This window comes from Triturus cristatus, chromosome 6 (assembly GCF_964204655.1).
Source record: "Triturus cristatus chromosome 6, aTriCri1.1, whole genome shotgun sequence".
Classification (NCBI taxonomy): Eukaryota; Metazoa; Chordata; class Amphibia; order Caudata; family Salamandridae; genus Triturus; species Triturus cristatus.
This window is the reverse complement of record NC_140589.1, coordinates 1,177,668,805-1,177,695,193: the sequence shown is the minus strand read 5'-3', so window position 1 is coordinate 1,177,695,193 and position 26,389 is coordinate 1,177,668,805. Positions and strand designations below refer to the sequence as shown.

The following is a 26,389-nucleotide window of genomic DNA, read 5'->3' as shown; positions in this document are numbered from 1 at the left end:
CTGCATGGGTTGGTGAGTAGCTACATGAGTGTCTATATAGGTTATTATTTGTTTTTTTGAGTATCAGTATGAGTGTCTGAGTGTCTGTATGGTTCGGTGGGGGGTATTACGTAGTGCATAGGTACATGAATGAGTGACTCACTGTATGTGTTGAAGACAGCATGTGTGCAGGACTGTATGGGTGGATGAGTGTGTGCATGGGTGTGTTAGTGAGTGAATGACTGTCTCAATAGTGTCTTTATGAGTAACTACATATGTTTTAAACTAGTATATGTGACTATTGGTGTATATAAGTGAGTATATGTGAGAGTGAGAGATTGAAAGAGTTCCTGTATGAATAAGTATGTGTTTCTATAAGTGATTGTTTAAAAGACTAAGTATGTGTAAGTTTCTGTAGAAGTAAGTGTGGTGATGTGTGTATAACTGTATATGCAAGTAAATGGATGTTTGATTCTTTATTAGCCTGAGTGACTATGTGTGTGAGGAACTCTATGGATGAGTGGCGTTGTGTAACAGAATGTATAGGTGTATGAGTACATATGATGAGTGAGTACATGTATGAGTGACTGTATAGGACTGTTGGTGAATGAGTGTATGTGTATGTGGATCTTAGAATTACTGAATAGGTTGTTGTAACTGATATTGGTATGTCCATTGTTTTGGAAATTTTATTTTCTATTTTTGAATGTGTGTATCAAAGGTTATATTAGGGGGAGAGGAGGTCTGCCACTCTATCACAAGGATGATGTCATCAATGATGTCATTTGAGATGTCATCAGTGATGTCATGAGTGATGTCACTGACCATGTCATGAGTGATGTAATATGTGACGTCATCAGCAGTGCATTGCGGGCGCGCGAGTTATAGTTAGCTGAACTAACTATAACGGGGGAATTTCAATGGTTTTCTACGAGTGAAAAGTCCAGCTAACTATAACGCCCCTGAAACCTATGGTTTTTTCAGTGAATTTCTAAGGTTTTTTAAATGCTAATTCCTAACTATAACGTGCCTGAAACCTATGGTTTTTTCAGTGAATTTCAAAGGTTTTTTAAATGCTAATTTCTAACTATGCCTACAGAGATAGGACATGTGAAGATAGAAGAAAAACGCACAGAAAGAAAAAAAAGAAATGCAGAAAGAAGCAACAGAAGTCCTCAAAGACGAAGAAAAGTGCAGGAAGAAGGATAACGTGCAGAAAGAACAAACAGAAGAGCAGAAAGAATCCTTGTTGCAAAATCATCCTGTACCCTCAACTTTTTCAGACGGATACTGGTGGCAACTGAGTCTGACTAACCAGTCCTAGAGCCAGTGCTATGTTAAAAGACACACAGAATACAGTGAAAACACCTACATACACTAGGGAACACTATGCGTTGGGGTCCCCCTGTGATCAGCATGACCTCCTCTGTAAGCCCCTAGTATATAATAGGGCAGGGGATTAAAACTACCTCTTTAAACGCGCCACAGGGTGTGTTTGCACACGTCACCTCAGGCCCCGTACCCTCACTTCCCCACTGTGTAAATACGCCCTGTGGCCGTTTTAAGTTGGGAGATTAAGTCCCCTTGAATCCTGAGGGTCCCTAGGGTCCAACTAGACCACTAGGTACCTCCAGTAAGCACCACAGAGCTGCGTTGCAGAGAGATGTAAAAAGGGGCACGGCCTAGACCACCTCTCTGCAACGCAGCGCAGTGGCGCTTACTGGAAGCACCTGGTGGGCTAGTTGGGCCCCAGGGTCCCTCAGGATTGAAGGGGAATTATTTCTCCAACTTAAAACGCGCCACAGGGCTTGTTTGCACACGTTAACTCAGGCCCCGTCCCCTCCCTTCACCACTGTGTAAACACGCCCTGTGGCTGTTTTTAGTTGGGAGATTAAGTTCATTTGAATCCTGAGGGTCCCAAGGGTCCAACTAGCCCACTAGGTACCTCCAGTAAGCGCCACAGAGCTGCGTTGCAGAGATGTGTAAAAAATGGCATGGCCTGGACCACCTCTCTGCAACGCAGCTCAGTGGCGCTTACTGGAAGCACCTGGTGGGCTAGTTAGCCCCCAGGGGCCCTCAGAATTGAAGGGGGATTATTTCCCCAACTTAAAACGCGCCATAGGGCGTGTTTGCACACGTCACCTCAGGCCCCGTCCCCTCCCTTCCCCACTGTGTAAACACACCCTGTGGCCGTTTTTTAAGTTGGGAGATTAAGTCCCCTTGAATCCTGAGGACCCCTAGGGGCAAAATAGCCCACTAGGTACGTCCAGTAAGCGCCATTGCAGAGAGGTGTAAAAAGGGGCACGGCCTGCACCACCTCTCTGCAATACAGAGCAGTGGCGCTTACTGGAAGCACCTGGTGGGCTAATTGGCCCCCAGGGTCCCTCAGGATTGAAAGGGAATTATTTCCCCAACTTAAAACGCGCCACAGGGCGTGTTTGCACACGTCACCTCAGGCCCCGTCCCCTGCCTTCACCACTGTGTAAACGCGCCCTGTGGTCATTCTAAGTTGAGAGATTAAGTCCCCTTGAATCCTAAGGGTCCTTAGGGTCAAACTAGCCCACTAGGTACCTCCAGTAAGCGCCACAGAGCTGCGTTGCATAGAGGTGTAAAAAGGGGCATGGCCTCAGAACACCTGTCTGCAACGCAGCTCCCTGGCGCATACTGGAGATACCTCTTGGGCTAATTGGCCCTCAGGGACCCTCAGTATTGAAGGGGAATTAATTCCCCAACTTCCAACTGGCCAGGGGGCGCGTTTGCAGAGTGCTGCAAGGAGGGGGCGTGGCCTCCAGCGCAATGCCGGTATTTTATTTATTTTATTTTTTTAAGAAGGAGGGCTGTGTGGCCCCCCTTCTTTTTCTAATTTACTGGCCCTGGGGACCCCATCCCCCAGGGCCTGCACCCTAGTTTGTTTTGTTGAAAAAAATAAATTTGGCCCTCCCAAGGCCTTAATCGGCCCCGGGGACCCCAACCCCCGGGTCATGGCCTTTTTTTTTTTATTCTTTAGGAGTGGGCTGCGTTGCCCCCCTCCTCAGGCCACTTATGGCCCCGGGGACCCCATCCCCCGGGGCTGGCCTTTGTTTTTTATTATTTAAAAAAAATATATATTTATAGAAACACCTAGGACATGCTGGACAAACCGTACGTACCTATCACCATGACGATTTGCGTGATATTCATTAAAAGGCGACTATGCATAGAATTAATCCACATGGAATGTATTTACACCGCTAGTGAAGCTCTGACGTGTCTGACGCCCTACTGTGCCTAATCCCGGCGCCCCCGCCGGTGGGTACTCTCCAAGTAGACACCCTTGTCGTTTATTTATACAAACATGGGTAGCTATTGACGGGAACATTTAATATAAACGCACACCAAGCCATTCAAAGGGGATTCGACAAAAATTCGACCAAACTATGCAAGAAACCCCCCTCACGGTTAATAAAATACACATCCACCGGCGGATGTGTAATACTTTTTATTTTACTCTGTGGAAAGGAGACGAACCTCACTTGAGAGTCACAGCGTGCTCCTGGCTGAGCCCAATGCTGTGTTACACCCACCAGTGCCCGCCAAGTGCCTCACACCTCTGTGTTGTATTCCACCAGCTAGTGCGTATGCTATGACACTCTCTAGCCCATGTGCACTGTAACACCACCCCGTGAATATGTCATGCCACACTTGCCTTCGCACGGGTTATATTGCCCCATCTAACGTGCCTTCCTCGATGCCTATGTTATAACGCACAGCGCTATGCCATACATATTACAATCTGGGATCCATATCTTTGTCACAGTGCATATGCAACGTTACACTCCCCAGCACATATTTTATATTACAACTTTAGAGACTAGCTAGGTTACACAACACTGCCCTGTGCATATTACACTCCAAGGTGCATATCGCATAGCACGCGCTAGTGCCTGTGCTATCTCGCGCTCTCCAAAGAATCTGTCATTGAGCACAATGTATTGCATATTATATTTCACGCCCCTGTTCATCTTATATCACACTTTTTGGTGCATAGTTTATACCATATACTATATCTAGTTTTCATTTTCAATCGTGCTCTCAGGACTATGTTCTATATAACACTGTGTCCACCTACCCTTTTCACGGGCATTACATTTTGCGATGGGGGGTGGAGGGTCAGGGGGTGTTTCTGCCAAGTAAGCCCGGAGTCACTGTCACAAACGTCCTCTTCTTCCTGAATAAAAGTGAGATTATGCTGCATACTTGTTCATATTTTAAGTAGTTCGCACAGACACACATTTTAAAAACAATAAAGTTCCTAATACCCACCTTCTCTGAACAGTTAGCTTGCTGCCCCATCCACCTCCTCCCTATCCTCTGTTGTCTGAATCCATGGACTAGCCTCCTCCCTCCTGCTGTTGCAGGGATTCTGCTTATACACAGAACTATGCGAAGAACCCCAGGACCTCAGTGAATTGTGGTGTACCAGAAACTCACCTCAGAACCCAGAACCCAGTATCCGGCTAGCATAAGTGTCCCATTCGTTATCCGAGATTTAGCTAGGCGGTCCCAATGAAAAGACAACCCAGAACAAGCGACTCAGTACATACTCAGGAATGGTGGGAATCGGAAATACCTGTTCGTATATTATTCTCACATCAGTCCACAACAAACAAATAAACAGAGACACGGTGAAAATAAAAATAGTTTATTTTATAAACCACGTGTACTAAGATGCAGTACTTTGGCTAATACAAGCAGACAAATGATTATAATTAAAACCATCAGCATCGTTACAATACCATAGAATATAAAAGGAGTGATCATGTTATAAATGACAGTGGATACTACCACCTTCCCTTTACTAAGAAGCTAATATTATTATTATGCTAATAGAAGGTCTCTTAGGCTTGAATAGGGGACCCCATACCTCAAAGATCAGCTTAGTGAATTCACATCACAGGAGCATCAGGAGTCTTCTCGCAGGAAGGCTCGTCTTCGGTCTGAATATTAAACATGATGTCTGCAATATTAAAAGCACCAGCTTTCAGGTATTCACAGCTGCCTGTGTGTTATGGCTAAATAGTGAGTCGATCAACCTAGAGTGGAAAACATGCATTGTCTAACAACCCAGACTGTTTTGTCACACCATGTACAGACCAAGGTCGCTGCGCAGAGCTCGGGATGGTAACAACAGATTGCTCTCGTGTGAGGCAAAGCGCGAGTCAGCAGTTTGTTTAAACAATAACATGTAAACGCAGGGTCGTGCGCAAAAGCAGCAAGATGGCTTTCTAACATCTAACGTGGTTATGCTAACTTAACAATGCATGTACGTATTAAGGGAGTCCTTACTACATGCCCCCTTGATCGAAGCACTATTTAGTAGGCAAGAAATGAGAGAACGCAGAGTTCAATTTCGACAAAGCAGGACAAGGCGAATTCAAATTGAAATCAAGCAAAAATACAAAAAACCTCAAAAAGGGGAAAAAAATCAAAACAGATGCTGCTTTATCCAGCACTCAATAGTCACAAGTAACGTAAGGTTCGTGACTGGGCGGAAAAAGCATATCAGAAGACGGTTCACTCAATCCATGAACGTGTATGCAGCATACGTAGCAACAGCTTCCAACAGAAAATCGTTGGCACTGCCACTAAAAGTTTCAGCCATCCAGTTAATCAAAGAAAAGGAACATACATGTTCTTCAATCAGTGGAGCCTCTAGCACGATCAGAGGGCAACCGACGTGTTCCTCCAGATAGCTCATATTCAAGAAGTCATAAGCAGCCCTTGCGACGTCCCAATTACCCAGGATGCCATGCGCCGCACCACAGGCCATAATCCGAACACCAGAACAGGCAAACTCGTGAGACACTAAGGGCCTCATCAGTCGATCATAATCCGGCACCGGAGACACCGTGTTGGTTAAGCACAAATCCAGAGGCCATTCAAAGGGACAATCTAGGCAGTGAAAAACAGGTTGCACGCAGGTGAAGTATGAATACCGAAAGGATAATCCATACGCCAGGCTCAAAGTCGCCAATGGCAGCGTACCATAATAGTCAAGCATCCTGTCACGAAGAAGATGCAGACGGGACAGGTTGTCGTGTGGCACAGGAAGAGCAGCCATTACGTAGTATATAAAGCAAAAGTAGCACCCCTGCCACCAGCGCCAGAATCAGCGGGACACCTCCAAAGACGCTCGAAAAAATAGAATGAAAAAATGCCGGAATCACACCCAAAATAGTTTGGAAGGAGGTCACGAGGCCGGAGCCCACAAGTTTAAAAAAATGAGCCAGGCCGGTCGTGGACGAGGCATTGAAAATTGTTTGGATCAAAGCTCCAAAATGCAGGGGGAGGTCATTATTTAAAAGCGCCTGTACCTCAGTGCGTGTATTTGCTACGTGAAGGACAAATGTTTCTCGGGAGGAAGTCAAAGGCACCTCCTTTTGGGACAATAGAGCTCTTATTCTGCTCATCTTGTTGAACTCTGCTTTCAAGGTCGGAATCGAAGGCCAGATAGAAACATCCAGCCGCCCATGCAGGGGAGGAAATAGAACATTATTGCAGCAGACTACTCTCTGCGAAACAGTAACTATATAAGGGATCCCTACTAACATCCCACAGCAAGCTTCATTATTCAAAATCAAATAACTACCGTTTGCAAGCAGCGTGAAAGATGGTGTTACCACTGGAACTGGGATACCTTGTAGGACGCAGACCAAATTCGGGGCGTGAACATTGCAAGCACCGTGCAACTGAATGTGCCTACATACTAAAGAATGATCTGGTGTCGTGGTACATTCCTCTCCTTTCAGATAAACCTCAGTACCGTCTCTAGTACATCTATACGTAAAGGGGAGGGACCAAACCTCATGCATGAAAGCGGTACCCAGCTGTTCATATCTACCCAGAGCATAGTGTTTCATACAGGACGTAAACTTAAAAAGCGCAAAAGGGAGAGTGATCAACCCGTGGATTAACCACGTGGCCGAATTCAGTTCTGCCACAGAGAAAGGTAACGGCTCCAATTTTTCAATATGTAACAATGAATATGTAGCATTTTTCATGGACATGAACCGTTGTTTGTCAGTAAGGTTAAAGGGAAGAAATAACGATGTTGTATTCAGATAGTCCCAGGGGACCTTTCCTGCCTTTAACGTTTGTAAAGTCCATGCAAACTGCATAACAGAACGCAACTGGTTTTGACCATGATATAATACAGACATATCATCATGCACAATATCAACAATTGAAGAAACAATATTGTCTAACGTATAAATTCTGGAAGAAAGAGTGTTAATGCTGTTATCAATAACGGCTAATACCTTTTCCATATTTGCTTGGTCAATAGCCCTTAATCTAGAAGCCGCTTCAATTTGCGACAATTTCCACACTTCGTTGTAAATAGCATACGCCCACCTCTTGGATCTGCCACCCACAGGACCTTTAACAAAATCATTCAAATCTATTTTGTCATGTAATTTTGATAAATGAACTTTGACAGATGCCAAGGTGGAATGTCGCAGCCAGGATTGACATAATTTCCCTACAGAGTAGGTAGTTACTGTATGAGAGGACTCAAACTGAGGGTCTACGCGTTGCTGCGTATACCCCGGTTCCAGACCCAGAAAACGACGTTGACAGGCATCGGAACTGCTTTGCCAAAGTAACCACCCTTCATTACTAAATTTCGAAATATTGAAAGATGTATTAGAAACTAATAACTGCAGAGCAGGAAGGGACAGATCTGAGTGGTTATCCCAATTTGGGTAAGTGCCCAGATCCGGCACAGAGGGGAAATTTAGTTTTTTAGTAGTGGCCAATCCGAGACAAGTGGTCTGGAAGATTGTCGAATTCAAAAACAACATATGATTTGGTATAAGACAGGCACGATGTAAAGCTTCAGTTCCCTGAACCTGCCACGGTTTGGAACCCCAAACCGATTTAAGATCAATAGTAGCCTTCCACAGGTCATAACCTTTGATTGACAACTCATCCATAAAGGACTTAGAATATAGTAATTTGGTGTGTGTCAGTCTAACCTTTGAGGCAGACTCAGGCATCACCTTAAAATAAAAGGATGCTGGGCTAGAAACACTGAAATCAGTAAAATAAGTATATTTATCAACCAATGTAGGTGAACTTCCTAAAGATGGTGTAGGGCAGTGTTCCCATTGGGTAAAATTTACAAAATTACGAAATGTATTAGCTTTATGCAGGAAGTGATTGCCATAATGTTGAAAACAATACTGTTCTGCATAGTTAGCCGCATTCTCATATAAATCTTCTGCATCAAAAGCGGCATAATATTTTAAATCAGAAAACAGTGCTTCAATGGCATGAAAATCCCAATCATCAGAACGAATGTTCTGCTTAACCACATCACCCATAGAAACACAAAATACATTAGGTACATTAATGACCTCTGTAGGACCATGAATTTGGAATTTAACAGCATCCCACGCAATTCCATCCAAAACGGGCCAGGCAGTAATATTCACATCAGTCTGGCCCCTTTTCATGATGTGGGACGATGAGTGGGGGGCCAAAGTTCCATTGATGAGTCTAATCGTTGATCTCTCTTTGAGATAGTGTCCATCCACCAGGCGGAAAAACACTATTACAAATCCAATGGACATAAACAAAAAAATACTAAAAAGAAACAGCCAGATGTATGTCCAAGGGGTTACCAAAAAATGTCTTTTAAACCATCTAGCAAAAACAGCAATGTTCGAATGGGGGGTGGAGGGCAATGAGTTAGTGTCAAAGGAGAAACGGGACTGGTCAACTGCCATAGATTGTAAAACAGGCGAGTGACCAATTGTAGGATAAGCATACTCAGTCTCTGGCAGATCACCAGCCGGTGGTAGTAACAAGGGATCAGTAACTGACTGCATCTCGATGGCAACATCAGACAAGGTGTTAGAAGCAGGAACCAACATTGAATTTCTTTGCATCGTCTGGCATGAAACTGCTGGAGTCAGACTAAGAAGTATCGGCCACTCGCGGAAGTTTGACATTGTCAATAGAGATGTACCTGTTTTCTTTTCGACCAGGAAGTGGAGGTAAAATGACTGTTCTTGTACCCTGCACTCCAAGCACTGGAACCGGTGCACGATAAGAGGGGCCGAACTCCTTCTTGTTCTCCACCTTCTCACGGACCAGGTCTCCAACTCGGGGTAGCCAGCCGACTACCGGAATCTGAAGCTCAGCATCAGACGTGGAGGGCAAGTGTTCCTTCGAAAGAGTGTCTCTGGCTTCTTGTAAAGTCTGCAAAACAGCACAGTGATCATCTACGTCAAAGGGTGCGGTCGACGCCGCAATGTCTAGACCATCAAGGTCTGGGACAAACATTCTGATTCCGAAGAGCATCATGTACGGGGTCCGCCCACCCAGAGACCTTCTAGGGAGATTATTAAGTGCACGTTGGACGTTATACAAATGGGCTAGCCAGTTCCGGCCTGTGCCTAAAACACGTGCTGTCAAAGATTGCTTTAAGTCACGGTTCATTCGCTCCACCACACTATTACCCTCAGGTCGGTAGGGGGACGAAAATTTGACTTGGTCCCCCAAATTTCTCATAGCCTCCTTGTAAACCTTAGAGGCAAACGCAGGGCCCTGATCAGAATGGAAGGTACCACACGCAAAAGTTCCCACAAAGACACGCAAATCCCTGATGACAGTCCGTGAGTCAGCACTCCTTTGTAGCCATACCCAGAGAAAACGTGTGCACGAATCCACTGCAACCAAGATATTCTTGTACGCAGTATCAGAAGATAAAGGACCGCAGTGATCTAAATAAACACAACCAAATGGTTTATTAGATATGTACAACTGTGTCTGGGGTGGGCGCGCAACAGAGGAAGGTTTAATCTGTTGGCAAATGTCACAATCAAGTACATAAGCGCGCGCTTGTTTATATAAACCAAACCACCAGTAACGTTGTTGTAACAGAGATATAGTAGCGGACACGCCGGCGTGGGCTGACGCCAACCCCTCGTGCGCTGCTAGTAGCAGTGCTGGTCTGCAGTCCGCGTTGGGAATAATTCTGTCACCAACGTCGTTAATCCTCACTAACGGGACGTTATCAGGACTTAAGTGATAAAAATAACGAGAAGGAAAACCCTTCGGGTAATCACTTCCCTTCTCTGTAGCAGCAATAGCTGCCAAGATGTCATCATCAATCTTGCTTTTGGATCTTGTAACTGCTGCCACTAAGTATGTAGCCACTGCGGTTTTTGCTGCCTCGTCAGCCAAGCTGTTACCGACAGCATGGACACCAAGTCGTTGGTGACCAAGAGTGTGAATAACATTCACAAGAGGGAGACGTTCTTTAAAGTCTGCCACTCGAACCCAAAGCAATTTATGCTTAAGTGTGCTACCTTTGGTATCTCGGTAATCGTTTTGAGACCAGAAGTGTAAGTTGTTATTGTAGGACTGGACACAATAAAAGGAGGCACCTACTATAAGAGTCGTGACTCGGGGATCAGCAAACTCCAGTGCAAGCACCAGAGCCCGGAGCTCCGCCAATTGCGCGGTACAATCACCCAATGACTGCGTATGCACTGCATCAGATTGGAATTCACCATTCACGAATGTACCTACGACAATTGCGCAAGCCGCAGAATAGGCGTGCTTTGATCCAATCGCGGGCTGCGCCGAGCCGTCAGTGTATATGACACAATGGTATTCTTCGAGCGGGCGCAAAGACAGAGGAGCCGGATGAACGAATTCATACTGCAAGAACTCCTGAGTCTGTAAAGAGGCGTCAAAGATATAAGTGACATCCGGGGATGTCAGTGTCGTGGCCCATTGTATCCACCGTGGATGCAAAGCTTTAGAATTTGGTACACTTGCCTTAGTCAAAGCCTCTAGGGCAGGATACGGTGTTACAACCAAGATCTGTGTTCCATGCGACAGTGCGCGTTCCTTAAGGATCGCCATCTGTACTGCCGTCAGAACTTTCTCGACGGTGGAAAAACGTAATTCAGCAGAGGTGTACAAGTGTGATTTATACGCAATGGGGGCGGTATCGCCCTCATTGAACGTCAAATACGTGAAACCCACGGCGCCTGGTACTATTCTTATTACCAGGTTTGTGCGGTTATCACGCGTCAGCAAGTACTTTGATGCAAGAAGATCAGCCTGTAAAGACTGTAAAATAGCAGAATGTTCTAGTTGCCAGCTAGACTTCGAAAGGCGTATAGCGGCTTGATACGCTGGGCATAATCAGGAATATACGTACGGCCGAAATTCAGAAAGCCCAAGCATGCGCACTTCTCCAGAAAGTGAGGAGCCAATCCCTTACCATCGTTGTTGAGCTCGTAGCCCAAAAACAACACTGTATATTCCGCGATGTGAGACTTCGCAAAATTTAATTTGTAGCCATAGTCAGCAAAACTCACTATTATATTGTCGACTCGAGACAGATGCGGCATCAGCTCATCATCCGTGAGGTAGATATCGTCAAAATAGGAGTATGCGTCGGGGTCTATTCTATCTAAGAGCGAGACCACGCGAGCGGAAAAGACGCCAGGGCTGTTTTTATAGCCCATGGCTAATCTTGTAAACTGTTTTTGTTTGCCGCCCGAAGTAAACGCCATCCACTGGCTACTCAGTGTGGACAGGTTGTGGCTAAAAAAGCCATTGGAAATGTCAAGTGTCGTTTTAAATCTCTTACGCACGAGACTGTCGACAAGAGCCAAGCTGTGAGTATTTTGTACCGCGCAGGTCCGGCAATGCGAATTTAGGTGCCGGTAATCCAAAACTAAACGGTACGACCCGTCAGGCTTCGTCACAGTGAATAAAGGGTTATTCATATGGGACACACAAGTTTCAATAACACCCTGATATTCCAATTGTTCAAGGATTGCCGCGACGTGCGGTCTAGCTTCACGACGCATGGGATATTGGGGTTGAGGCTGGGGCATAGACCGCAATGGAATCTCATGGCAGGGGGACAACCTGTCCCATCCCACCTGAGTAGGATACACCGCCGGCGCAAGCGCCAGCGCCCACTCCTCAGCGTACACTTCAGCCTGGTCCTTAGGCACTGTATGCGCAAAGGACGGGAGGATTACCTCCTCCCCTCTAGGAGCTTCTAAAATGAAAGCTGGGGGCCAATCTGCCTCCGCTAGGAGGATATCATAGGTGGTAGTCAGATTATCCCAAAAAATCCCCTTTATTGTACGTTGTATGTCACCCTCAATTAGTAAGACTATTTCATAAAGTCTGTCAGGGGGAGCCACTCTGGTATCAGCTGTTTCAACAGTAACCAATACATCAGTTGCTGTCGCCGCCAGAAATGGACGCAGAGCTTGACGGACTATGGTAATTTCCGCTGCGCTGTCCAGTAGCGTCAGCGCCCATGTCCGGTTCCGAAGCTGTGTCCGCACTATCTGAGGCATATCTTGCCGTCAGAGCAGCCACTTTCTTCTTCTGAAACGGGGGTCTTTGTCGTGCAAATTCGTCCTGCTTGCCTTTTCCTTCAGTCTGTCGGGGCTGGTCTCGTGTTTGTGAAGCACCCCGACCTTTGCCACCGCCTCCGCCACCGGACTGTGAAGCCGATGTTTCCTGTGAAGAACGAGGAGAACGTTGTTCAGAAACCTGAAATCTATCAGGAGACTTAATAGTAGCACGATCACGTAGATCATAAGTGCGTTCACTACCTGACTGAACGGGAGAGGCAGGCCGAGAGCCCTGTTTCTGCTGCTGCTTTCCCTGTTGTTTTGACCGCCAATTTTGTTTCGGAAAGTTTGGACGGTCATCCTTACCAGAGGCTTCCGCCTTACCCTGCTGCTTAATTTCGGGAGTTTTGATCACAGGCTTAACTCCTAAAGAGCTACGACCCAAATCTCTGTACGCAGACGAGATTATTTTCGCAAATTCCCGCGGCTTATCCTCATCAGCAACTTTCTTCAGTTCGTTACGAACTTGGAACTGCATAGCATCACCTTTAAGGTTACACATCATCATGGAAGCCACCAGGTCAAACTGTCCGAGGAGCCGCATCCCTAATTCTACCGCAGACTCCGCACCGTGGTTATCTTGAACACGTTTAATCACGGAGGGCAGCACCGACATAGACGGAGTGCCAAAGCACTGCGAGTACGTCGCTGCAAAGACCTTGCCCCAGTTTACACAATCTTCAATGTCAGGGACCAAGTCTTTAGGCAAACTATTGGTAAGGATCCTGTGTTTCTCCACAGGAGATGTATTCGGGTAAACCGCTTCTATCTGGTCAAATTTTTCAGCAAGCCAAAAGGGGAAATCATCCCGCGTTTGGGGGCGCTTGGCCATAACAGAATTAACCATAACAGGACTAATGACCACCGCATGATGGTCAGTAGGCTGTCCCGCAACAGCAGGTGCCCCCGCCTGCACATTGCGCGACACATACTGCACTAACGCCCTATATACCGTAATAAGGGAAGTGTGTAGTACACGCAATTCAGCCACCGGCACCGTGAGGTAACGGGGATGAGGCGTAAATCCGGCTAGTACCGGCCAAGTGGCCCCGGCAATCGATAAAGGGCCCATTCTCGGCGGTATAACCACATGGGGGAGGTCACCATTAAACCAAATAAGATGCTGCCAAGCAGATATTGGTATTTCCTGTGTCCTATACGGCGTATAGCTCGCTGGCACGGCAGTGGCAGTGTAAGAATGAAAGGTATTATCGTCCTCACTCACTGCCGGAAGCATCACCCAAGAGTAGAACAACTCATAAGGATGAGCTGCATCGGCTCCTACCACAAAGATGACGTTCATGCCAGTGTCCGGCACCCCATACTGCGTCAAATGACGTTTCAGAGCTGCACGGCTATGCGCCGCAATATCTACCGACATAAGGACAAGCTACACTCGAAGTAATCAGTAGCACAAGGGTTCAATAACCTTTTTAATGATCAAGCTTGAAGAAACCTATATCAACAGAAATAGGTAGGTTTAAATCCGTCAGACTTGTTATCCGGAAACAAGAATGAGGGTGTTGTGGACTAATATAAGCACTACTAAGGCGTTTCAACTCATAGACCAAACGTTAGGTGCGCCATGTTGCAGGGATTCTGCTTATACACAGAACTATGCGAAGAACCCCAGGACCTCAGTGAATTGTGGTGTACCAGAAACTCACCTCAGAACCCAGAACCCAGTATCCGTCTAGCATAAGTGTCCCATTCGTTATCCGAGATTTAGCTCGGTGGTCCCAATGAAAAGACAACCCAGAACAAGCGACTCAGTACATACTCAGGAATGGTGGGAATCGGAAATACCTGTTCGTATATTATTCTCACATCAGTCCACAACAAACAAATAAACAAGATGCAGTACGTTGGCTAATACAAGCAGACAAATGATTATAATTAAAACCATCAGCATCGTTACAATACCATAGAATATAAAAGGAGTGATCGTGTTATAAATGACAGTGGATACTACCACCTTCCCTTTACTAAGAAGCTAATATTATTATTATGCTAATAGAAGGTCTCTTAGGCTTGAATAGGGGACCCCATACCTCAAAGATCAGCTTAGTGAATTCACATCACAGGAGCATCAGGAGTCTTCTCGCAGGAAGGCTCGTCTTCGGTCTGAATATTAAACATGATGTCTGCAATATTAATATTAAAAGCACCAGCTTTCAGGTATTCGCAGCTGCCTGTGTGTTATGGCTAAATAGTGAGTCGATCAACCTAGAGTGGAAAACATGCATTGTCTAACAACCCAGACTGTTTTGTCACACCATGTACAGACCAAGGTCGCTGCGCAGAGCTCGGGATGGTAATAACAGATTGCTCTCGTGTGAGGCAAAGCGCGAGTCAGCAGTTTGTTTAAACAATAACATGTAAACGCAGGGTCGTGTGCAAAAGCAGCAAGATGGCTTTCTAACATCTAACGTGGTTATGCTAACTTAACAATGCATGTACGTATTAAGGGAGTCCTTACTACACTGCCATGCATGGTCTGATGTGCTGCCACTGCCCTCCATTTAGCATGATGTACCAGTCCACTCCTCCTGCCCTCCATTGCCCAATTCTATGGCCCCTCATTGACCTCCTGCTTAGCCTCTGTGCTTAGCTTGCTGCCCCTATTCTCCTTCCCCCTGCCCTCTGATGTCTTTGTGCATGCCCCTGCTCCATCCTTTTTGCCCACCATGTTCCATGGACCTGCCACTCCTATCTACTCTGAGTGTTCTGTTGAGTTGCCACTCCCCTCCCACCTGCCTAGCATTGTCAGATGACTGTAACCTGTCCCTGCCACCTCCACCCTGCCTGTCCACATGCCATGCCCCTATCCCCTTCCTGCTGTCCTCCATGGTCTATTTTACTGCCACACCCTTCTGCCCTCCCTGGTCTGTTGTGCTGCAACTGCTCCTCCTGCCTGCCCCGCGCGGTCTATTGTGAGGCCCCTTCCCCTGAACTCTCTTGTCTGTGCCCAGGTCCTGACCCTCCCTTCTATCCTCCATGGTCCTTTGTGCATGCCCCTGCACCCTCCTTCTTGCCCATCATAGCCATTGTGCTGCCACTAACCCTCCCGCTTGCCATGCATGGTCTTCTGTGCTGCCATTGCCCCTCCCACCTTCCCTGTGGGGTCAGCTAGCTGCCCCTGACCCCCTCCCACCTTCCCTCCAATGGTCTGTGTGTATGCCATCATAGTCTCATTGTTGCTCTCCATGGTGTGTCTTGTTTCTAGTGCCCATCCTGCCTGACCTCCATGGTCATCTTGCTGCTCCTGCCCTGCCCCTTTGCCCCCAGCCCTCTGTTTCCATGTGCAGACCCCTATTCCCTCCCTCCTGGCTTGTCTGTTCCATTGTAATGTCCCTGATCCGTCCCTCCTGCCCTTTATGGTCTGTTATGCTGCAGCTTTCTCTCCTGTCTGTCCATTATGGTCAGCTAGCTACCATTGCCTCTTTCCCCTCTGTTCTCTGTTGTCCATGTGCATGGTCCTGTCCCCTCCCTATTGCTTTCTATGGATTGTTGTGCTGAACTCCCGTCCCGCATGCGCTGTGTGGTGTATTGTGCTGCTGCAAACCCTGATGCCTGCCCTGTAGGGTCAGTTTGGCGCACCTCTCCATGTCCCTCCTGTCCTCTGTTATCCGAGTCCATGTCCCTACCCCAATTCCTCCTGCCTACCATGATCCAATGTACCATACTTGCCAACATTATGAACTTGGTAAGAGGGAGATTTTGAAAAAAAAACTGGGGTATTGATTTTCCCCTTTGAGTTACATTGAAAAAGAGGAGATTGTAGACAGGAGACAGATCAAATAAAGCCCATTAGAACTTAAAAACATTGGACGTTTCCTGGCTGAAACGGGTCTGTTGGCATGTATGGTTGTACTACCACTGCCTCTTCCTTCTGCCCACAATGGTCTATTATATTGCCACAGCCTCTCTTGCCAGTCCTGTATTGTTGGTTTGTTGCCCCTGCCCCCCTTTCCACTGCCCTCCATAGTCTGTTGTGCTGCCACTGCCCTTCCTGCCTGCCCAGTGTGGTCAAATTGTTGCCTTTACACTCTCCTACCTGCCTTCAATTTTCAGAGTCTGTGCCCCTGGCCTCTGCCTCTCAACAGTATCCCAATGAACAACTAGATTGCTAACATTCTATATTTATTACAAAAGTGTGGAACGCCTGACGTCATCTTGATGTAATCAAAACTGTAATACCTAGAGTATTTCCTTTAGAAATTACATATATGAGAGGGTCCTATGTGCATCAAAATTATGGTTAGTGCTCTAAAAAACTAAAATGAGGACATATTTTCTGAGTTTTCAAATAGCAACAAAGAACTTTTAAATTATTTGTAATCTTTATGTTTTTTTATCCAGTTGACCACTCGATTAAATGTTGCACCTAGGGGAGAGGATGTGGTGTTACTTCTGCAGACTTTGCAACTGGGGAACCAGGATGGAGTTTCTGCTTCAGCTCAACATTCTGTGATTCTGGTCAAATCACTTAATCTCCCCATGTCTACAACCAAAATGAATTTGATCTTGTGTGATGTAACCAATGCTCATGTAAAGCACTCCAATACCTGACAAGTCGGCACTATATAAAACTGCAAATACACAAAAAATAATTGTTTTGCACACTTCTGTCATTGGGCTACATGTGGGCTACATCTGGGTGATATCTGGGCTGCATTTGGGCTCTTTTGTCTCTGGTGGCCATCTTGGGAGATTTATTTGTTATGAAGTTTCCTAATTTCCTAATTTACTGCAGTCTCCTCAGTAGGAAATGCTTTCAGTTTTTTACTTTGATTCCATCAAGAAGGTATTCAGATATGTCACACATTTGCCATAAATTCTGAACGTTAGCACTCTAGTTGCTCATTAGATCACTGTAGTAAAGCTACTGCTCACCACGGAAGTCTGCTGCTGGTATTAAAAGTGCATGTTTCAGTCTGCATATCAGAATTTTTTAATGAAATAGAAGAGGATTTGAGAAGTCGCTCAAAATGTGCCCTTATTTTTCTTTCTTAGGCACTAATCATAATTTCTATGGCAAAATGAACCCCCTCATTGTGTTCCTTTTTAAATTAAATGTTTAAGTCTTACAAGTTTATTCCAATCAAGATGGCTTCAGGTGTGCCATACTTTTGTCTAAGTAAGACAGTAAGCGCTCTAGTTGTTCTGAAGTACACTCTGGTGTGGTAAATATTTAAATTACCGGTACTATTTTTTTATGCGGTAAAGTCTAGTAAGAATAACTCAGTCAAAATAAGAGGCAGAATCCGTGGTATTAGAGGTTCTGAAAAGGGCTTTATTCCTTACAAAGGAATCATAGTTCGAACTAGGCAATCTTATTCCATCACCACGAAGGTTCAGGAAGGGATAGGCAATACATTATTGACAAGTAACAATATATATATGGAAAGCATTGCATTAAGACAGATGCAGGAGGCGTAACAGCTGATAATACAGACACATACGTAATGAAAATAGGCGTAAATACAGGCGTATACTAGAAACGTCATTTAAAATGATGTCACAAGTGGGTGGATCCATAAGAGAATCCTGCAGTGTCAGCAGAAATATTTGGCAGAGAGGCGCGCCCAGCCGTATGACGTGTGATTGACGTGCAACTAGAGGGTGAAGGGGAATTGACATTTAGCTCTACATATGGAGACAGAAGTCTGGGGGGTCAGGTCAACCTAATCCCAAATCGTATCTAATATCTTTGTTTAAGGAACTGTTTTATCCAAAAGGAAAGGTCTCTCGGACGGAATCTATTCTATACTGACTGTTAGTGCATGTACAAGCGTCTATGTGTCTACATGAGATGCGAGGGGGAAAGGAATCTTCCATGGTAACAGGGCTATGAATTACTTGCATAAAGACAGCGAGGCCGGGCCCTTTGCTCGGTAGCTGGAAGGATGTTTACCTAAACTACTAGACAGGAATGCATTGGATGAGGAGCGGAGCAGATAACTTGAAGGCTGAATACAGTTTTTTTGGCAGGCAACAGGCCGCGTCAGGCACCGTTAGCCGCGCAGAGAGTAAGACAAAGTTCATGGACACGGATGCAGGTCCAAGCTGGAGCATTTCAGAGGCAGAAGCAGGAAAAGGCTTGATGACAGAATTCAGGGCCTACTCGCCTGAACTGTAAAACTAGAAAAGTGAACCATATAAAGTCGGTGGCCAATCATACTTAGGAGTGGAATATTCGACCCATTCATGGCGGATCTGAAAGAGGACATGTTGACGTTGGACGCATATGTATTTGCGTCTTCATAGCTGGAACTGGAGGGAACATACATGTACTTGTAGCATGTACATGGAGCCGTTGGGGTCTAAGATAGGGGACATAACTGGTCATAAAATTCATATTTCCTCATTCCCTCCTTGTCCCCTACGGACCCTTATGAAATATCCATTTTCATCAATCCATCAATCTGTTCATATAGCATCATTTGTTCTTCTTTCTTCTTCCGGGATCTTGAATGAAAATTTGAAAGCGGGATACACGATGTGGCACACAGACCACAAATCGCTGGCCCACATTGTAGACACAAGCAGCAACTGAATAGTATGAGAAAGCCAATACCTAGGAAGGATAGGATCCTCCATCCCCAGGCTGACAACATGCTCCAGAACCAACCGGACCAAGTCCAGGTGCCTGGATTCTGGTGTATCTGGCTTACGATTTTATGAAGTCGAGTTATGGCTTTATATACCGACGGCGTATGAAAACACAGCAACTTGATCCGATGACCCTACAAGCTCCGCCCCTATCGGCCAGAATGACGTCAAGAACAAGACGATTTTGAAGAACAACAATCCGCATCGCAGACTGCTCCTCTGTTAAGTTGCCTAAAGCGGAAGTAATTTCATTCACTACTGCTTCAAGGGTTCTAGTTAATCTACGTATCAGCTTACTATTAGTGACTGTACCTATGTAGGGAAAGAAACCTTTATTGAAATCTGTGTATTGTTCCCATGCTGTTTCGGTGTAGTCGACAATCGGGAGATCTCTCTGTTGTCTATTGTGTACTAAATGGGTATTCCTATGATAATCAGGCGGGGCTAGGAAAACAGGTGGCAGAAGGAATGCAATGTAACAGGTACCATCCCAATCTAGGGGTAGGCGTATGTAGGCGGTGTGGCCACAAATGAAGTAGGAGTGACGAGAAGCTCTAAATGTAGACTTGCCTTTATCACTGAATTCTATTACAGTGGTACATTTACTATGGCCCATGTGTATTGAACCATTCTTTCTTACACATAATTCGCCTCTAACTGGAAATACTGACATAGCGGGCAAGATTGGTGTAGCTTCGGATTCAACATTCAGGATCATGAGATTAAGTGTAAAGTTACCTAATCCATATACTTCATTTTCTAGATCAGTTCCTGTTCTTTTGGGAAATCCCTCCTTGTTAGGGTAGCAGACCTTAAGTAAAACTAGGTTCAGGTTTCCCCAAACCCAGTTGTCTTGATAAACTACTGAATTTGAATCTAGGGAATTAATCAAACTAAACCATGCTCCACAGGAGCCATTGTGTGTGAATGGATACGGAAAGAGAGGCAGAACTCCCCTATATTTCTGATAGGGAGGGAGTCGGCCACATATCCAACAATTTGTAGCATTGCTGGTCTGATGAGAATGATGTAACATACTAATGAATGTGTTGTTGCGCAGCGCAAATCTATAGGACAACTCATGCGGGGGTAATTCGCTAAAAGAATGTTCGGCAGTAGCATTGAAAGCACGCTTGGAGATAGGGTAATACATGTGTAATAATATACTGGAAATAAGATCAGAAAACTTAGAAAAAACATAATTAACAATGTCACTATGCAGTGACTACGAAGTGATTTACAGTACGCCTGTTTCTTGAGCTGTTCCTGTCTATTTCTCTCTCTATTTCGGTCTAGAGGATACATGTCAGAGACAAATTCAACCGATTCACCTTGGAGAGGACTTAAACAATCAAATTGTCTGACTTGCTAGACCTTAGTTTCAGTTTATAGTTTTGTTTTTCAGTTTCGTCAACCAGGGGGAGTTTTGAGTCAGTCTGTGAGGGAATGCAGGGCTGAAAATTCAAGTCGGATGATAGTCCATGAAACTTTTTGATATGGCTCGAGTGCAACCACCCTTTACGTCCCTCAATTTTCACAGCTGTCCTTGTGGTCAATAAGACGAGTTTAGGCGACTGCCAGCGAGGCTCCAGCGGGTTCCTTCTGTCGAAGTTCCTTATCAATACCAGATCTCCCGGAACCACGTCATGGGGCTTCACCTCAGTGTTATCAGGAAAAGCTGCAGCTACCTGTGAACGACAAGATTGTAGTGCAGACATCAAGGAAGCCAGGTAATCTGTCAGCATATTACAATCAACATCAGTTATTTTACGAGGTATAGGCGTCCCCCACATATTTGGTGGTCTACCGAAGATCACCTCATACGGGGATAGCCCTGTTCGAGAGTGTGCTACCATTCTCATGTAAAAGAGCGCAACTGGTAGAGCTACTATCCAGTCGACACCTTTTTCTCTACATACTTTGGACAGTCTAATTTTCAAAGTTTGATTATGCCGCTCCACGAGACCTGCTGCCTCGGGATGTCGGACACAGTGGAATTTCCATTGATAGCCTAACAAAAGTGAAACATGTTTCATTAGCTCGGATGAGAACGGTTGGCCATTATCTGAGTACACGACACGGGGCAAACCATATCGTGGGAAGAATTCCCGAACTAACTGTTTGGCAGTAGTCGGGGCAGTGTAATCTGAGACGGGATACGCCTCTGTCCACCGGGAAAGAGCGCATACAACTACGAGGACATATTTGAATCCTCGACATCGTTCCATCTGGATATAATCCATCTGGAGGACTTCAAAAGGGTGATCGGGAGGTTGAAATCCACCCTGTTCTACAGGTACGCCTTTTCCTGGATTGAACTGACAACAAATCATGCAGGTACGTACTTTCTGTTTAGCTGCTGCTCGCAAGTGTTTATTGAACCAAATGTGTTGAATGCTGTCTAGCATAGCTTTCTCTCCTAGGTGCGCTGGACTATGTATAGTGTTAATGATGACCTGAATCATTGAGTCGGGGAGAAACCATATAGATTTTCCCTTCGTCATCCATCCTTGATCCGTTTGGATCCCTCCTAATTCAGTCCATCTCTTTATTTCTTCTTGTGTAGCATGTGTCTGTATGTCAATTACATCAAGGGCGGGATCCTTAACTGTCATGCAGTGTGTTGGTGTCGGAACTATTGTCTTTGTCGTGTCAGTTGAACGAGTCTGATTCTGAGCAGTCTGTTTAGCTGTTCTGTCAGCTAGGTCGTTACCCTGAGAAATAATGTCAGTCACTTTCGTATGAGCCTTGCACTTCATAATCGATATTGCAGTAGGCAGATGTATTGCATCTAACAGAGCTTGAATAAGGGGACCGTGCTGGATGTGGGCACCGTGAGAAGTTAAATAACCTCTCTCTCGCCAAAGCACGCCGAAGTCATGGACGACTCCGAATGCATAACGTGAATCTGTGTATATGTTGACTTTCTTATTTTCGGCTTGAATACAGGCTTGTGTCAGAGCGACGAGCTCTGCTGCTTGAGCTGACAAGGTATCGATACAATTTGTTTCAATAATTTCAGTGTCTGTTGTGACTGCATAAGCGGCCACTAACTCTCCTGTACCTGTTCTCATGCATGAACCATCTACATACAGTGTCAGGTCTGGATCTGATAATGGAATATCTGTCAAGTCTTGTCTGGGTTTCGTCGTGATAGTAATAACTTCAATACAATCATGTGTCAATGGGTCTGTTCCACTTAATGGCAAAAGTGTGGCAGGATTTAATGTACTACAACGTCTGATTTCTATGTGTGGCTGGAACAATGTCAATTCATAACCCGTCAGTCTGGCTATAGTCAAGTGTTGTGTTTGGGTCCGGTTCAAGAGAACCTCTACTGCGTGTGGTACTTGTACTGTCAATTGATGTCCTAACACTATGGCATCGCTTTGTCTGATTGCTAAAGCTGTTGTTGCGACTGATTTCAGGCACGCAGGAAGAGCCTGAGCTACGGGGTCTAATGTACTAGAAAAATAAGCACATGGCTTGTGTGATCCTGCTTGTTCCTGCGTGAGGACTGACAAAGCAGTACCTTCACGTTCTGTAACAAAAAGTGTAAAACGTTTGCTGTAACATGGCGTTGCTAAAACAGGTGCTTGACATAAAGCTTTCTTTAAGCTTTCAAAAGCTTGCATATGTTCCTGAGTCCAAGGGAGGACAGTCGATGTCGCTGCCTCCTGTGTTGTCAACTGAATGAGTGGTTTTGCTAGAAATGCATATTGAGGGATCCACTGCCTACAGTACGAAGTGAGGCCTATGAATGCCCGTACCTCCTTTTGTGTCTTGGGTAGCGGCATGTTAACAATTAACTGGATACGGTCGGGTGTAAGCTGTCTTCCCCCCTTGGACAGCAAGTGCCCAAGGTACACAACTTGCTGGACACAGAATTGCAGCTTTGAAGGGGACACTTTGTGCCCCTTGTCGGCTAAGAAATGTAAAACGTCAGTGATGCTTTTTCACATTCAGGTTCGCTTCGGGCGGTGATCAGCAGATCATCGACGTATTGAAGCAAGGCAGTGTTAGCTGGCATGTGGATACTGTCAAGTTCTCTTTTCAGTGCTTGGCTATAGATGCTGGGGCTTTCTGTGAATCCTTGAGGTGCGCGTGCGAATTTAAAACTTCGTCCATTTAAACTGAATCCAAACAGATATTGGCTTTCCGGATCGATTGGGACGCTAAAGAAAGCGTTCTTAAGATCAATTACAGTAAAGAACGTTGCTTCTGAATCTATGGCTGTTAGCAATGAAGAGATATCTGGGACCACGGGGTATTGTGGTACAATGCATTTATTTAATTCTCGCAGATCAATAACTAATCGGTATACTGGTGGTGCTTTTGGATCAGTTCGTTTAAGAATCGGAATTATCGGGGAATTACATATATTGGAGTCCGTTTCTACAACCACTCCTTGTGCAATGAGCTCGTCAATGATTTGCAGTAAAGCCACAACAGCATCTGGCGGTAACTTGTATTGTCGTATTCTTGGTAATACTACTCCTGTTTTGAGTGTAACTCGATATGGTGTAATGTGCATACAACCCACATCAGTGGGGCCTTGTGCCCATAAATGTGCGGGTAGATTCTGTAACCGATGATCCATGTCTCTAGACACATAGTGACCTTTAAAGTCACGCAAAAATAGTCGTACTCCTTCCGGAGAACAACATATTACAGCTCCTAGAGCTTTTAATGTTTTTATACCTAACAAGTTTTCTGGGCATGATTTTGTGAGCAATAGATCTGTAGTCCGTGTTAATGGACCGACCGATAATGCAAGCGGTTGCGATACTTCATTAATAGTGGGCTTTCCTGAAAAACCAAGGGAAATATTTTGTGAGCCTGAGAGGGGTACCCCTGGGACTTCGCTGTGACGGATAGTGGTTCTGCTTGCCCCTGTATCGAGTAGAAACTTTCTGTCTTTCCCTAATACCTGACTCTGTACATAAGGACCCTCTTGATCTACTGGAACCTCGATAAGGGGTAGACCAACTTCCCTCTCTAGGCTATTTCATGTGTAGCGCTGATACTCTGGATAGTCTTTTTGTGCATACTGGTACATCTGTTGTGTCGTGTTTTGTGTTGCAGCAATAGGCTGTGGCTGCTGTTGTGGTTGCTGTTGTGGTTGTGGTGCGGTCTGTTGTACAGCTGGCATAGGCTGTATATTCTGAGGTACTTGTTGTTGGATCTGATCCTGTCTCGGCGGACGTGGTCTCTCTTTCGTTATACCCGTAGAGATATTATGTTTCAGAACTGCGCAATCGTGTATATAATGACCTGGCTGTTTACAATAGTTGCATGTCCCTCTAACAGGACCTACTGAATCATTGGACTGTGTCGTACCCTTTTTATGACCGTCAGCTGGAACTGACTGGGCAACAAGCATTTTCATTTTCGTGTCTTTCATACGTCTTTGTTCATGTTCTTGTTCTTCTCTAATTCTATTGTGATGATATTGTAACATTTGTAACATCTGTGACGGTGTGTTACCTTGCCAGGTACTCTCGAATTTTAATACTCTACCTTTAACTTGGGGCAGGGAATTCTCAACTAATTTTGTCACAAACAGATGTGGGTATGACTCACTACTTGCTTTTATGCCACTATTAATACCAAAACATTTTTCAAATCGGGAATAGAAATCACTAGTATCTTCATCTTGTTTTTGTTTACAGGCTGAGATTGCACCCCAGTCTTCCTTTTTCGTAGTTAATAAACGTGGTAGTACCTGCACTAATAATCCTGGTAATGCTGTAGTCTTTTCCCCAAGCCCTGAACCTGCAGCTCGGGCCTTTTCTTCGTTTTCTAATGCTGTCCAATCTATCTTTTGGTCTCCCACCTCCCATTCCTTTTCTTTGAGTTTCTCGTAAATACCGGCAGGCAATAAAACTTTTAATATTTTCATAATGTCCGGATAAGTATACTCTCCCAAGAGTAACATGTCTTTTATCTCACGGTGGAAACCTGCTGGGTCTTTGTCATGGCTAGGTACTACTTTCTTCATCTCTAATAATTCAATTTTAGTTATGGGTGCGTACACAAACACGCGTTTAAAATTATTGTCTTCACCTCTTATTGGGTGTACTTCGCGTAAGGGATTCTGTCTGTCTATGTGGTACGTTTTTCTTTCCAACTTGGGGGGAACTGAAACATGTTCTGGGCATACGAAGACAATGTACTGGTGTCGATATTCTAGAATTTCTTTAATTAAATCAGTACCTGAACCTCTCCATTTATTCGTGAGTATTTCTATCAGTATATCAGGCAGGGGACCAGGATCGGAGTGTTGGCTTCTATATAATATAACGAGGTGTTGTATCATGTATATACCAGCTAAACGCTGTTCGTCTGGGGTAAGGTTCAAAAACGTGTGTGCTAGCGCATCATCACTGTATTTTTCAGGACTGTCAGCCCATTGTACTGCTGACCTGGCTAATTCTTGTTCATCCATAGAATCGAGCATATGATACCCCCTTCGGTCTCGGAGTAATTTATCAGCAGCCTGGAATAAGTGTTCAGGGGACTTCGTATTTAACATAGGGGCTTGAAAATGTCTGTTACAATCTGGACGTATCGGACGTATCGGGTCATTAAAGTATCTGGTATTGTTACAAGGTCCTCCCCTACCTACATAAGCTATCGTTTGTAATTGTCCTGTGGGTATTTCTGATTCTTCCTCCTCCTCTCCCTCTGATTCAGTTTTGTCTGCCTCCAATCTGGCTTTATGTATTCGTTCTACTTCTTTGCGTATCTTTCGGCACATAGCTACTATACATGTCTGTTTATCGTGTTTTCCCTCTGATATATTCTGACCCCATCGGGTAAGTACTTGCATTTCATCCTGGTCTACCTCGGACCTATCTCTGTCTCTGATCAAGCAGTTTATGAAGAAGCGTAACAGTAGTCTCTGTATATCCACTTTCTGGTAATCCATGGCTTCGTCAATACTTTCAGGGCCTTGCCCTGTTTGGACAAAGCGATATATATTGTCTAGATGATTAATCATTCCTGGTAGTGTCGTTAAATACATTGAAGCTCGTCTTATACGTAGTGATGATAGCAGCATTCTGTCATTTTTACCGGGCACTGGATCATATCTACAATCTACAAGATGTTCTTTAAACATGTCGGACGTTGCTATTTGGGGTGTACGTTGGTTTGCCAAATCTCTAAGAGACGATTTACTTCGTGATGGTGGCGTGGCAAAAATTGCTGTCGCACCTTCTGAGGTGCTAGGCACGAAAGGATTCGTGGGATGTAAGGTAGAGACTGTGGATGCAGGAAAAGCGGTGGAAACAGACGGACCTACTGGATTGTGCGGAGGAGTTTGTTGTTGCGGAGCTGGGGGCTGATGATCT

The 26,389-nt window shown here is 45.2% G+C and overlaps 2 protein-coding genes across 2 annotated transcripts in view; one reads left to right on the top strand and one right to left on the bottom strand.

The window, feature by feature from the left end:
• The window catches only part of LOC146821139 (uncharacterized), a 174,662-nt gene that overhangs the window by 32,900 nt on the left and 115,373 nt on the right, over positions 1–26,389 (top strand). The window lies entirely within an intron of this gene.
• On the bottom strand, positions 6,024–7,136 carry LOC146821140 (uncharacterized). Its single transcript, XM_085609086.1, has one exon. It carries the CDS (start codon positions 7,134–7,136, stop codon positions 6,024–6,026), a length of 1,113 nt encoding a protein of 370 aa, XP_085465212.1.

Bases quoted from the DNA above. Each gene is read 5' to 3' on its own strand.
- LOC146821140 (XM_085609086.1), bottom strand. From the start codon at position 7,136: ATGCAGTTTGCATGGACTTTACAAACGTTAAAGGCAGGAAAGGTCCCC.